The sequence below is a fragment of the Pristiophorus japonicus genome, chromosome 1, assembly GCF_044704955.1.
Source record: "Pristiophorus japonicus isolate sPriJap1 chromosome 1, sPriJap1.hap1, whole genome shotgun sequence".
In the NCBI taxonomy this organism is placed as follows: Eukaryota; Metazoa; Chordata; class Chondrichthyes; family Pristiophoridae; genus Pristiophorus; species Pristiophorus japonicus.
Genome location: NC_091977.1, coordinates 49,674,892 through 49,688,169, shown reverse-complemented (window position 1 = coordinate 49,688,169; position 13,278 = coordinate 49,674,892). Strand labels below are relative to the sequence as shown.

General features: G+C 42.0%; 1 protein-coding gene across 1 annotated transcript in view; it reads right to left on the bottom strand.

Moving 5' to 3' along the window:
• pik3r1 (phosphoinositide-3-kinase, regulatory subunit 1 (alpha)) overlaps positions 1–13,278 on the bottom strand; it is a 127,993-nt gene that overhangs the window by 28,932 nt on the left and 85,783 nt on the right. Inside the window, exons 3-5 of the mRNA XM_070879585.1 lie at positions 5,412–5,504; positions 1,486–1,560; positions 46–177 (exon numbers count right to left, since the gene is read on the bottom strand). Of these exons, the coding sequence (XP_070735686.1) occupies positions 46–177; positions 1,486–1,560; positions 5,412–5,504 (300 nt within the window). The remainder of the gene's footprint in view (positions 1–45; positions 178–1,485; positions 1,561–5,411; positions 5,505–13,278) is intronic.

Below are 13,278 nucleotides of genomic sequence, written 5' to 3'. Positions count from 1 at the left end.
TCTGAGGTTGTGAAAACTGCTATATAAATGCAAGTTCTTTCTTACCTTGAGCTATATAAACCATATCACTGTAGATGGATGCTGGAATGACAGGATTTGGAAGATCCTGAAGATATTGCCTTAATGCGTCAGCCAATGACTGCAGATCAAACTGCTCAATGTCCACTGAAGCTGCATCTAGTAAATTGAGAAATGCACATGACTAATAGAAATATTTTCAAAACAAACAAGTTGTTGAGAGTTTTACTGAACTCTTGTCTTTAGAGAGTGCATAGAGTTACAAGAATGCAGAAATCTGTTTACAAAAAGCAGTGGCATTGTTATGGGATATACCTGCAGAAGAGCCTACATGCTAGACAGATTTTCAGCACAACAAAACACACTTCCACAAATAAAAGCCACATCAGGGCTTCCCAATGGTTGGGTAATGTGGAGCAGTGCTGTGCCCTTCTAACCAGCAAGAGCCCAGGTTCAATCTCTAGTCTATTCGGAGGTAACTGATCTCAGCCAGGGCAGTACTGGTGGGGCCATGAATACTACTGCCCTGCTCCTAGGCTGGGGAGAGAAACAGCAAGGGGACCCATTACACTGGGAATTGCACGTCTGTGGACTTTAAATGAAGACAGGGGTCAGGCAAAATTGTGATAGTCCCATTGGTCAACGAGCCTGCTGATACTCAATGTCTAGGTCATGATAGATTGACCTTTTGAACTTGGAACCAGAGGCTACTGGCATCTGTGATAGCATAGCCAACAGAAGCATCTTCTGAAGGAGAGGGGGAAAGAGAGTGGCATAGGAATTTCTCCTGTCAGGTTATGAATATAGAGGTTTTTCTTAAAATAATTGGTATCATGGCTTAAAAGGACTATCTTTGCTTTGTAATGGAATGTATGGCATACTGTGAAAATGTACAGTACATATGTAATAAGCTCATTTCCAAAGCATTGGGCAGAAATAAAATTTGGTGCAAAGAAAAAAATAATTAGGGTAGAATAGGCAGCAACAATTTTGATCTTGATTATCAATGGGATACATTAGCTGTGCTAACATCAATGATAACTTTTAGTCCCTTGCTTAAGTCACAATTTTCATTTTTTGTAATAATCAACACAATACACAGCATTAAGAAGCCCCCTAGTGGTAAACCAGCATATATACAAAACAGCTCTGCACTGAAAACAAGCCTGAGGCTACCCAGATCAACTTGTGTTTCAGAAACTACCTGCTGCGGTTATGCGAATGCTGTGAATTTACAACCAGAGAATTGGCAACATTTCCCGCCCCACACAAAAAAAAATGGAAAAAAATACTACTGTAGCACCAATTTATTGTAATGAGGGAAGAGGTATAAGCAGGGAAAGGGTGCAAAAGTTCACTGAGATGGCAATGTACTTAACCACAAATAGAAAGAAACTCAGTGTATACATTTGTACCAAGCATAAAGTGTTGCAACTTGGAAAACATCCAAATGTGGCGTATATTTACCATAATCCAACAACTGCTTTAATTCAGCACCACCACATGAACCAGAAGTCCGGTATAAATTGGCACACTCTAGACCTGTAAAATATAAATCAAAATGCTTACATAAGGTGAGCTACAAGTTCCCAGTCATACAAGAAAAGTTAGGAACTGTAAAATGCAGTCGAGAGTGACAAGTTGATCAGCTACACAGTTTAGGAAACTTTTTTCTTCTTGGGCAGTCTGCCCCAGAGTCGAGGATGACTTGCTTCCACACTAAAAATGAGTTCTCATGTGACTGATGAGTCCTACGCAGGACCTACAGTCTGTCACAGGTGGGGCAGACGGTGGTTGAAGGAACAGGTGGGTGGGGGTGCTTGGGTTGCTGTGCGCTCCTTCCGCTGTTTACGCTTGGCTTCAGCTTGCTCTCGGCGTAGAGACTCGAGGTGTTCGACGCCTTCCCGGATGCTTTTCCTCCACTTTGTGTGGTCTTGGGCCAGGGATTCCCAGGTGTCGATGGAGATGTTGCACTTTTTCAAGGAGGCTTTGTGGATGTCCTTGAAGTATTTCCTCTGCCTACCCTCGCTTGCCTTATCGGAGTTCTGAGTAGAGTGCTTGTTTTGGGAGTCTCGTATCAGGCACACGGACGACGTGGCCCGCCCAACGGAGTTGATCGAGCATGGTCAATACTTCAATGCTGGGGATGTTGGCCTGAGCGAGAACGCGGATGTTGGTGTGCCTATCCTGCCAGTGAATTTGCAGGATCTTGCGGAGGTAGCATTGGTATTTCTCCAGTGCTCCGAGGTGCCATGTCTCTGAGGCATATAGGAAGGTGGGTATCACTACTGCCCTGTAGACCATGAGCTTGCCGCTAGGTTGAGGTCCTGGTCTTCAAACACTCTCTTCTTCAGACGACCGAAGGCTGCACTGGCACACTGGAGGCTGTGTTGGACTTAGTCATCGACATCTGCCCTTGTTGACAGTAGGCTCTCGAGGTATGAAAAATGGTCCACATTGTCCAAGGTCTTGTTGTGAATTTTGATAAATCGGGGAGCAATGCTGCGTGGCGGGAGCAGGTTGGTAGAGGACTTTTGTCTTACGGATGTTTAGTGTAAGGCCCATGGTCTCGTCCACTTCAGTGAAGGTGTTGACGATGGCTTGGAGTTCAGCCTCAGAGTGTGCGCAGACGCAGGCGTTGTCCGCATACTGTAATTCAATGACAGAGGATGAGACAACTTTGGATCTTGCCTGGAGGCAACGGAGGTTGAACAGCTTCCTGTTTGTTCTGTAGATTAGCTCCACTCCAGCGGGGAGCTTACTGAGGGCGAGATAATGAAGCATTGCAGCAAGGACGATCAAGAAGAGCATTGGTGCGATGACACTGCCTTGCTTGACCACGGTCCAAACGTGAATTGGGTCTGTGGTGGATCAGTTAGTCTGGATCATGGTTTCCATGTCGCGAGGCAGGCAGAGGATGGTGACAAACTTCTGGGGGCAGCGGAATTTGAGGAGGACGCTCCATAATCCCTCCTGGTTGACAAGTGTCGAAGACCTTTGTGAGGTCAAAGGCGGCCATGTACGGGAATTGGTGCGGTTCCCTGCATTTCTCTTGGATTTGCTGCGCGGTGAAGATCATGTCCATTGTGCCCCTTAGCAGGCGGAATCCGCATTGTGACTCTTGGAGGAGTTCTTCAGCCACAGGGAGAAGGCGATTGAGGAAGATTCTTGCGATGACTTTCCCTCTGGCAGACAGCTGGGAAATTCCTCTCTAGTTACCGCAATCGGACTTGTCACCTTTCTTGAAGATGGTCACGATTACTGCGTCTCAGCTACCCTGGCGTGCTCTCCTCCTTCCAGATGAGAGAAATGAGGTTGCGTATTTGCGCCAAAAGTGCTTCTCTGCCGTGTTTTAGTGCTGCGACGGGGATTCCATCTGCTCCTGAGGCTTTGTTGTTTTTCAGTTGACAGATGGTCTTTTTTACCTCATGCCGGGCTGGGGTTGTGCTGAGATGGCAGCGGGTAGCATGCTGTGGGATGGAGTAGAGGACACTCGCGTCGAAGACAGAGTCTCGGTTGATGAGATTTTCGAAGTGGTCCTTTCAGTGGGCACTGACTGCCTATGTCCTTGAAAAGTACCTCTCCGTTCTTGGCCAGCAGTGGGGTAGGGCCTTGGGTGCTTGGTCTTGACTGCACTGAAGAATCCACGCAAGTCGTGGTTGTCTGCTAGTTGCTGGATCTCCTGCGCTTTCTCCAACTACCATCTGTTCTTTAGGTCACGAGTTTTTTATTGGACCTCAGCCTTCAGACGTCTGTAGAGCTGCTTTCTTGCTCTCGAGTTGTGTTGCTGTTACTTGTCGAACCAGTCTTGGTGTTTCCTGGTCGAGTGACCGAGCATCTCTTCGCAGGTACTAATTATGGAGGTCTTGAGGGCAGACCAGGTGCTGTGGCCATTCTGTATCTCTGGGTCACTGGGAGTCGCCAAGTTGGCAGTGAGGCGCTGGCTGATCAGTGCTTTCTTAGCCAGGTCATGGACTGCTCTAGTGTTGATTTTCCTGCGGCATTGTTTCCGTTGCCGTTTTGGGGCTATATTAATGTTAATGACAGAGCGCATTAGGTGGTGATGCGTCCAGTAGACGTCAGCTCCTGTCATGGCGCAGGTGATGTGCACGTCCTTGTGGTCCCTCGCTAGGCCGATGACATAGTCTAGCAGATGCCAGTGCTTGGAGCGATGGTGCTGCCATGAAGTCTTATACTGGTATTTCTGACTGAACAGGGTGTTGGTTATAACAAGGCCATGTTCTAAGCATTTCATAAGGAGGGGGGCACCATTGGAGTTGGTTGTCCCTACCCCCTCTGCCAATCACACCTCCCCAGAGTCTGTGCCCTTTACAACTCTGGCGTTATAGTCACCCAGGAAAATCAGCTTATCGTCCGTTGGTACTCGGGATAGGTATTGTTCGAGGCTGGTGTAGAACTCCTCTTTGATCACGTCTGTAGCTTCCAGTGTAGCAGCTTACGCACTGAAGACCATAGCGTACTGGTTCCGGGCTAGGGTGATCCAAAGTGCCATGAGGCGTTCGTTTATCCCGCAAGGGGAGTCTCCGAGATGGCCAACTAGTTTATTTTTTATGGCGAAGCCAACCACACAAAGGCAGCGATTTTCTTCTGGTTTACCTTTCAAGAAGGTGCAATCACCACCTTGTTCCTTGAAACAGTCAAACACCACTCTTCTGCAGCATTACTAAGTAAGTGCAGTTAATTTCAAAAGGTACATTAGCTTCTACACTTTTTAGTTCTTCCATGAGACATATTATCCTGATTACAAAAATAGAGTGAAAATTAACTCGCGTTACAAAAGTCCAACATTGTTAAAGGGATACACTAGAAGATGGCAGCTTTCAATTAATCCTGCTGTGCAATTGCAAAGTTACTGTGATTTGATTTTTTTTTAAACCTAGAAAACTTTTAACATATGCTAGCTTGCTAGATCAATGGGGGTTAGAGAAAGAAATTTAAAACTGCAATTGGTATTCATGTCAATAACTCCTGTATTAGAAATTCTAATTTGGATATATAAATATTTGAAACAGAAATAATTACTGGAAGTATTTAGGAAAATTTGCCATTTGACAGAATAATCTGCAAATTGGTTGCATAATAGACAGCCATGATGAGTGTTCTTCATTAAGAATATCTATTTGACCATATAGCACACACTATCTTAGTAAGAATGAACATTTCACTAGTCTCCACACCTGAATTACCATTAATAGTTGTAACCCAAACAAAATTCACATTTTTACAAAAACTATAGTTACACAGAAACTTTGTCCATACTGTATGGTGCTTATAATGATTGCTTTGAACATATTTTTAAAACAAAATGTGTATCGACTAAAAGTACCAGTTGAGAAGTTCAGAAGTTATGAATTCAGATGGTTTAATCTTACCTGTTTTTTCAACAGCCTCTACTAACTTCACTAGGATTGCTGGCGCAATGTCTGGGGGTGAGAACTGCTCCGTTAAATCTGGTAGAACAGAACCTACAGGGAAAGAAATGGAATTTAGTTAATGTTTTAACGGTCTAAAAATAAATGCATGACTGTTTAAATATTAAACCCTAAATAAATGTACTTATTGACTGTGTCAATATTGCAGACACGTCCCCTCTATCAGTCTGGCGCGCACAAACTTTTTTTATGCTGATTACCTGAACATCACGAGAAACTTTTTGGCTTTAATGTTTGAGTTCAGTTTTAAAAGATACAGGATTTGAAGTAATGTATTACCATATATATCAAAGACCTTCAAAGGCTATTCTGATTTGTTGAGTTGGTTACTCCTCCCAATTCCTACTTTAAATAAGTTCCAGCTAGCAATTTAACAGAGGTTAAAAAAAATGTCTCTTGGCTGATAGACACATGAATGCAGTTCTAGGGCAGCTCTTTGTTGCCCAATCAGCACAGCTTGCGCATGTGACAGCAAATTAGATACTCATTTTCAGACCCAATCCAAGTCATGTATATTTTAAATTATCAACTAAAATAATTTCAAATATACATAACGTAAATTAGGTCTGAAATTAAATGAAGGGGGAAGAAATGGACAGAAAACCCACAAAAAAAACTAAAATGTTTTACTTGATTTCTCCTTTTTGCATTTCAATCCAAGCAACTTGCAAAAATTTCCATGACTTTTTAAACTGTGCTGCTCCATTGTCACCAGATGAGGGCACTGCCGATGTACTTCTGCTTTTAGAGCTATGTTGTTGCACGACATTAAGTAGAACAGATGCTTTGCAAGTCTTCCAATTTCAATTTTAACTGACATTTTAACCAGAATTGAAAAGTAAACCAAATTTCAGCAAATCAATGTTATTGAAATAGCAGATTCCACCGCTCTATCCCTTTAAATTGCAACAACATTTAGGAGCATAGGAAAGGAACATAGAAAAATACAGGACAAGAAAAGAGAGAGTCTGTAATCCATCTGGCAGGTCCCAAAAACTAATCGCTTATTCCTTCAATATAACTAGGCATGGTTCTTTTACATTTTTTCACACCATTTCCCTTCACCTGTTCCCTAGGCAGTTCATTCCACACGTTCACCACTCTCATCATAAAGTAATTAAATCAAAACTGTGTGCACTGTTCTCAGCTTGAGCTCATGTAACCTGTGGCACTCAAAACACATTATTGAGCTTCAACTTATCTATTCCCTTAAGATTCATAATTACATGACACAATGGGCTGAATAGCCTCCTCCAATACCATAAACTACGGTTCTAATATTGCACTTGAGCCTTCAGTTCTCCAGAGTAAATTATCTGAAGCAAACCTCTCCATTACGACAAGCCCTAGAACATTGACTGAAACTTGATATCTTACACAAATTTTTTTTGTATGTGCAGTACGATGCATAAAAAAGGTTCCCCTCCCAAAGAGCAAATAATGTAAAGAAAATGCGCCCCATATAGGATTTTATTTTGTACTATCTGCTGCATTCTGACCAAGGTTTGCAAGTTACAAATTTTCAAAAATAGAAGCATTTTCAAAAGATGAAATGGAAAGTGCCAGAGGGAAACCCAAAGAATTACAAAAATCTCAATATTAAAAGAAAAGGAAATTCTCAACTATTTCAAATATTTCCAGCCAGTCTTCAATATAGAAGTGGGAGAGCTGCATGGTGGAAGAGGTGCTCTGGAAGATACAGATCTTCAATGAATTTCCTTTCCAGTTCTAGGAAATGCAGGGTTTGCTGCTTTACAAGTCCTTCGAATCTGAACTTTCATATAACAGCAGCTCTACATAGTCAAGAAAGCTAGCCTTTTGCTCCAGTTTCAGGATGAAAACTCTACTCTTTGAAGCACACACTCAGAAGGTTATGGGTTCAAGCCCCACTCCAGAGACTTGAGCATGACACTTCAGTACAGTACACAGGATGTGTTGCACCATCAGAGGTGACATACTACGGACGAGATATTAAAACAACGCCATGTCTTGCCTCCTTAGTTGAACATAAAGGACACCATCACACTATTTGAACAAGAGCAGAGATTCTCCAGGTTTCCTGGCCAACATTTATCCCATCATTGAAAACAATTTAATTTCATTGCTATTTGTGGGACAGTGCGCGCAAATTGGTTGTTGCATTTTCTTGCAGTACAACAGTACAACTTAAAATGTACTTAATCGGCTGTGAAGCATTTGGGATGCCCTGAGGTTGTGAACACGCTAATAAATGCAAGTTGCTGTCGACTACATTTGATTAACAGAAAACTGGTGGTCAACAAGCAGTAGGCATGAGCAACTGCTTATGTCTGAAATTGGACAACTTTACACAAACTCAACACGATCTCGGCAACCCAAAATCATAGACTTAAAGCAATTAAAACAAATTAATAAGACATTAACTGACAACTAATTCTTCATACCCTGCTACGAATAATGGTGACGAGCTCCCACATTAAAGTATGTTCACTTCTGGAACAATGTTGCTTGTGCTCAACGCACAATCTTGATCCCCGTTATTTATGTCAATTAGCAGAAAATAGTATCGTTTCATATACATCTGCTCTTCAATCACAAACAGAAGCATAATATTTTTAACACAAAATTGATTTTCCCCTATTTTTTGGAAGCCAATTGAAAAGAATGATGCAATGTCATCAAGTTGCAACTGTGTAGCAATGTTTCCACGCATCAATAGCCATCTGAGCTCAACAGAGACAGACTGCGTAGCAGGTGCTGCTTCTAACCAATTTAACTACAACAATACCAGGATATCCTAGTTAATCCAGCTGGTGTATAGTATTTAATACTTCCTTTCGGAACATTCAACTTTATTTTTTATAAAAGTACAACATTGTAATTGTCTCAATGTGTTTAATTCCTCACTTCATATATACAAAGCTAAAAAAGACAGTTCTAATACATCTGGATGTTGTAATTTGTATCCATTAATACAGGACTAAACAAACAAACGTAACCATCAATTACTTCTGCCAAGACTGGATAAACTTACTGCAACAGCAATCAAGCATTAGGCAATATAGTAAAGTTCTGCATATGTCCAGCTAAATCTCATGGCATTAAAATTGTAATAATGGTCACATGGATGATGATTTGACGAAGATGGAGTGATTCCATCATGATGGTCATTGTTCACACCAACCCCTAAATACACACAAAATGTCGTAAAAGGTAACAGCTTGCATTATAAAAGATATTGTGCCCTGGAGTGATTGCAAGCCCCTTGGGGATTTTTTTTTACATAAATGGGCTATACAAATACAATTAATGTTGTTGTAATCGCATCTCGGCATGTGAATTCCAGGTATGAACTAATCAAGTTTTCTTTTCCCAAACCTGTTAAGCCATCAAAAACCCATATATGCATTGCTTTCCTGTAATGTTTTGAAGTTATACATGCATATCCATAACATATTAAAGGTCTTTCTCAGTATGCAATGCCTACAAGTGTTACACTTCACCTCCTGCAACACTTTCCCACCATGCCCATCATTCATGATGTATAGCTAACTTTTTAAGTGTATGTAATCTCAAAATGGGCTTTTCCAGTTCTGGCTACACAGCAGATGCAGTGCAATCTGTATCAAGTAGATTGAAATTAAGACCGTTGCTGCCTCTCTGCACCAAGCTAACTTTACCCCATGTCTCCTCTCCTGAAGTGGCCTTTCCTGTTCCCTGCCCCAATACTTTCCTCCCAGTGCAACACTGCGAAAGCCACATTCTCAGACATGAAAGGGAACAGGCCTCAAGTGTTCAAGCATTTTCTGCATTTTTAATCGCCATAGTTAAAGCACAGAAAGCACCTCAACAACTTCTATGCCTGCCCCAGCTTGTTGACATATGGTGACTGAATTCCCTAAAGGGCTTCCCCACCATTACACTGAGAAAACCTCTTGTTATTTAAAGCACAAATAGTGCCTTTGCTATAATCGGCTCACTCAGAAGGTTGTGGGTTCAAGCCCCATTCCAGGAGTTGAGTACACAATCTCAAAACACTTCAGTGAAGTACTGAGGGAGTGCTGTATTATCAATGTTGGCATCTTTTGGATAAGAAATTAAATCTGCTAGATCAGGTGGACGTAAAAGATCCCATGGCACTATTCAAAGAAGAGCATGGAGTTCTCCGGGTATCATGTCAAACACTGAACTGAAATGCACCAGTCTGGCATTTCTATTTTTCCACACGAGCTATCCTTATTTCTTGAGCGAGATAGACAATTTAATGCTGGATATTAATGCTCACTAGGAACTGGGTTGATGCTGGCGAAATGGTTTCATTGTAGGATCTCAATGGCCATTAAAACAAAAGGAACTGCATCTCATCATTCTGTTCTGCACTCTTAGCCAAATCTAATAGGTGAAAGGGACATTAAAGCTTCCACAAATGACTCACTAACTTTTTATAAAATTAGCTTTCTTTCCTCAACTTCTCTCCAAGAAACATATAAAATTCTGACGGGACTGGATAGGTTGGATGCAGGAAGAATGTTCCCGATGTTGGGGAAGTCCAGAACCAAGGGACATAGTCTAAGGATAAGGAATAAGCCATTTAGGACGGAGATGAGGAGAAACTTCTTCACTCAGAGAGTTGTTAACCTGTGGAATTCTCTACCGCAGATAGTTGTTGATACCAGTTCGTTGGATATATTCAAGAGGGAGTTAGATATGGCCCTTACAGCTAAAGGGATCAAGGGGTATAGAGAGAAAGCAGGAAAGGAGTACTGAGGTGAATGATCAGCCATGATCTTGTTGAATGGTGGTGCAGGCTCGAAGGGCCGAATGGCCTACTCCTGCACCTATTTTCTATGTTTCTACCAGTCCTGTTACAGGGGTAGACCAGTCATCCCCTCAAGCTTGTTCCACACCATTCAATTAGATGATGATTGATCTGCACCTCCAACTCTTACCTAGCACAAAGGAAGATGGTTGCAGTTGTTGGAGGCCAATCATTACAGCCCCAGGACATTGCTGCAGGAGTTCCTCAGGGCAGTGTCCTAGGCCCGTAAATGACTATCCCTCTATGATAAGGTCAGACATGGGGATGTTCACTAATGATTGCAGTGTTCCGTTCCATTCGCAACTCCTCAGCTAATGAAACAATCCATGCCCCCATGGACGACATTCAGGCTTGGGCTGATAAGTGGCAAGTAACATTCGCACCATACAAGTGCCATGCAATGACTATCTCCAAGAGAGAGTCTAATCACTGCCCCTTGACATTCAACGGAACAACCATCGCCAAATCTCCCATCAACGATGGTCTGGGGGGCACCACTGACTAGAAACATAAATACTGTGGCTACAAGAGCAGATCAGAGGTAGTCTGCAGCGAGTATCTTACCTCCCGATTCCCCAAAGCCTTTCCACCATCTACAAGACACAAGTCAGGAGTGTGATTGAATACTCTCCACTTGCCTGGATGAGTGCAGCTCCTCAACCCTCAAGAAGCTTGACACCATCCAGAACAAAGCAGCTCGCTTGATTGGCGCCCCATCCACTAACTTAAACATTCACTTCTTCCACCACTGGCACACCATGGTTGCAGTGTGTACTATCTACAAGATGCACTGCAGCAACTCGCCAAGGCTTCTTCGGCAGCACCTCCCAAACCCGCGACCTCTACCACCTAGAAGTACAAGGGCAGCAGGTGCTTGGAACACCAGCACCTCCACGTTCCCCGTCAAGTTACACACCATCCCAACTTGGAAGTAACAGCGCTCCTTCATAGTCACTGGGTCAAAATTCTGGAACCCCCCCCCCCCTCCCTAACATCACTATGGGAGTACCTTCACCACAGGGCTGCAGCAGTTCAAGATGGTGTCTCACCACTACCTTCTCAAGAGCAATTAGGGATAGGTTACCTGCTGTGGAAAAAGTACTTCCTGATTTCACACCTAAATGGCCTAGTTCTAATTTTAAGATCATGCCCCATTGTTCTGGATTCGCCACCACAGGGAATGGTTGAAGCAAGTAGTATAGATGGATTTAAGGAGAGGCTAAACAAGCATTTGAGGGTGAAGAGAATTGAGGGTTATGCTGATAAATTTAGATGAGGAAAGATGGGAGGAGGCTCGAGTGGAGCATAAACGCCGGCATGGACTGGATGGGCCGAATGGCCTGTTTCTGTGTCGTATATCCTGTGTAACCTATGCTTCTACAATATATTAATTAATCACACTTAACTTGTGCATACTGCAGCTTATTTACTACTTGATTGCAACAGTATAAACCAACTGGTTCTAAACTAATTTGTGAGCACAATTATTTCAGTCCATCATCTAATATGTTAGAGGAAACGTTTCAAACTGTGCACTCAAAATATTTAAGCATTTCACATTCAGTTTCTTGATGGATGCTGAGATTGTAACTGATAACATTAACTCAATTGTTAAAAGGGTTTTCCCATCCAATCATAGGCTACCGATAGACCCCTAAGCCTGTTGGCATGGGCAAGCCATGCAAATAGATTCCCTCTTTCACACAATATATTTGAAAATATTGCGCACACACACACACGGTGACTTTTCATTAAGATATTAACAAACTAGTAACATAATTAGTATAATCACATTCACAGTTTTTATGGTCAGCACACACTATTACATGGAAGTTATTCACAACAACTATTTGCAGCCAGGTATGGCTTCAAAGGATGCTAGTCCCCAATCTCGCCACCAACTCCAGAGATCCTTTTTGTTAATAGCTCATAGCTTCAGTAATGAAAGTAGTAAATGATTTAACCAGTAAAGGCTCGTGAGTCATAGGCTACATAAATCTTTTATGGCAGTTTGGGACTCTCAGTCCTGGTAGGAAATGGGCCAGTATTATCTGGATTTTCATGATTTTGACAATCATTTAAAAATCCCCAAATCACTTGAGTCTACCTCAGTCAAGTATTTCTTATTATGCACAATTTAAGCAGTCAAATCTAGATAACTTATCTTGCTTACAATGAAGAGGTCGCTTTCGTGAATATAGCAATGAAGCACGAGAATATCGAGAAACAAGCTTGTCCTTTAGAATTCGCGTAACTTTGTAGATTCCTTTACTGCTGTTTTCAATCAACTTCTCGCTTAAAGTCATCATCTTTGTTGCATGCAGACAGATCAGACAAGATACTGGATGTCAAAGCAGTTGTACTCTGCTTGTAAAGAAATTGGTAGCCCAACAAGATATAGCGCACACATTTACAGAACCAGTCAACTGTCTGTACTCTCAATCATAAAGTTTGAAATGGATTTGATGTCAGTCGGGTCCGTGCTAGACTTCTGATGACACATCACAACTGTCAGATTCCATATGTTCTATTTTTTACTAGGCTATGCAACAACCAATCATACAAATCCATCCCAAGAAACCTTTCCTATCCATGCTACAGTTCTTGGCAACAAACTCTAATCTAAGCAGAAACAGGCAACATTTCCTTGCGTGACAGTAATAGTAATGGTTTCCAAATCATCTAGAGTTTCAAAGGACATTCTCAGATGGCAGCTTTTGGTAACCTTTTTTCTTGCAATAAGATTACTAAAGTAAAACAGTAATTCACAATAATAAGCATACTAATATTGAGCTGGCTGAGGAAAATTGAGAGATTTATGGTTAATCCATGACGTGCTATTTAGATTACAATTGATATCTCAGCTTGTTTTCATATAGCTCCCATGCAGAGAGTTCAGAACTCAGAAATTGCATTATATCATCACCCATATCTCAATATGGTTCTTCTAAATTATTCAAGATATCCTTGCTGTACAATCTAGGGTGACTTTCTTCAGCACTGTTTTGG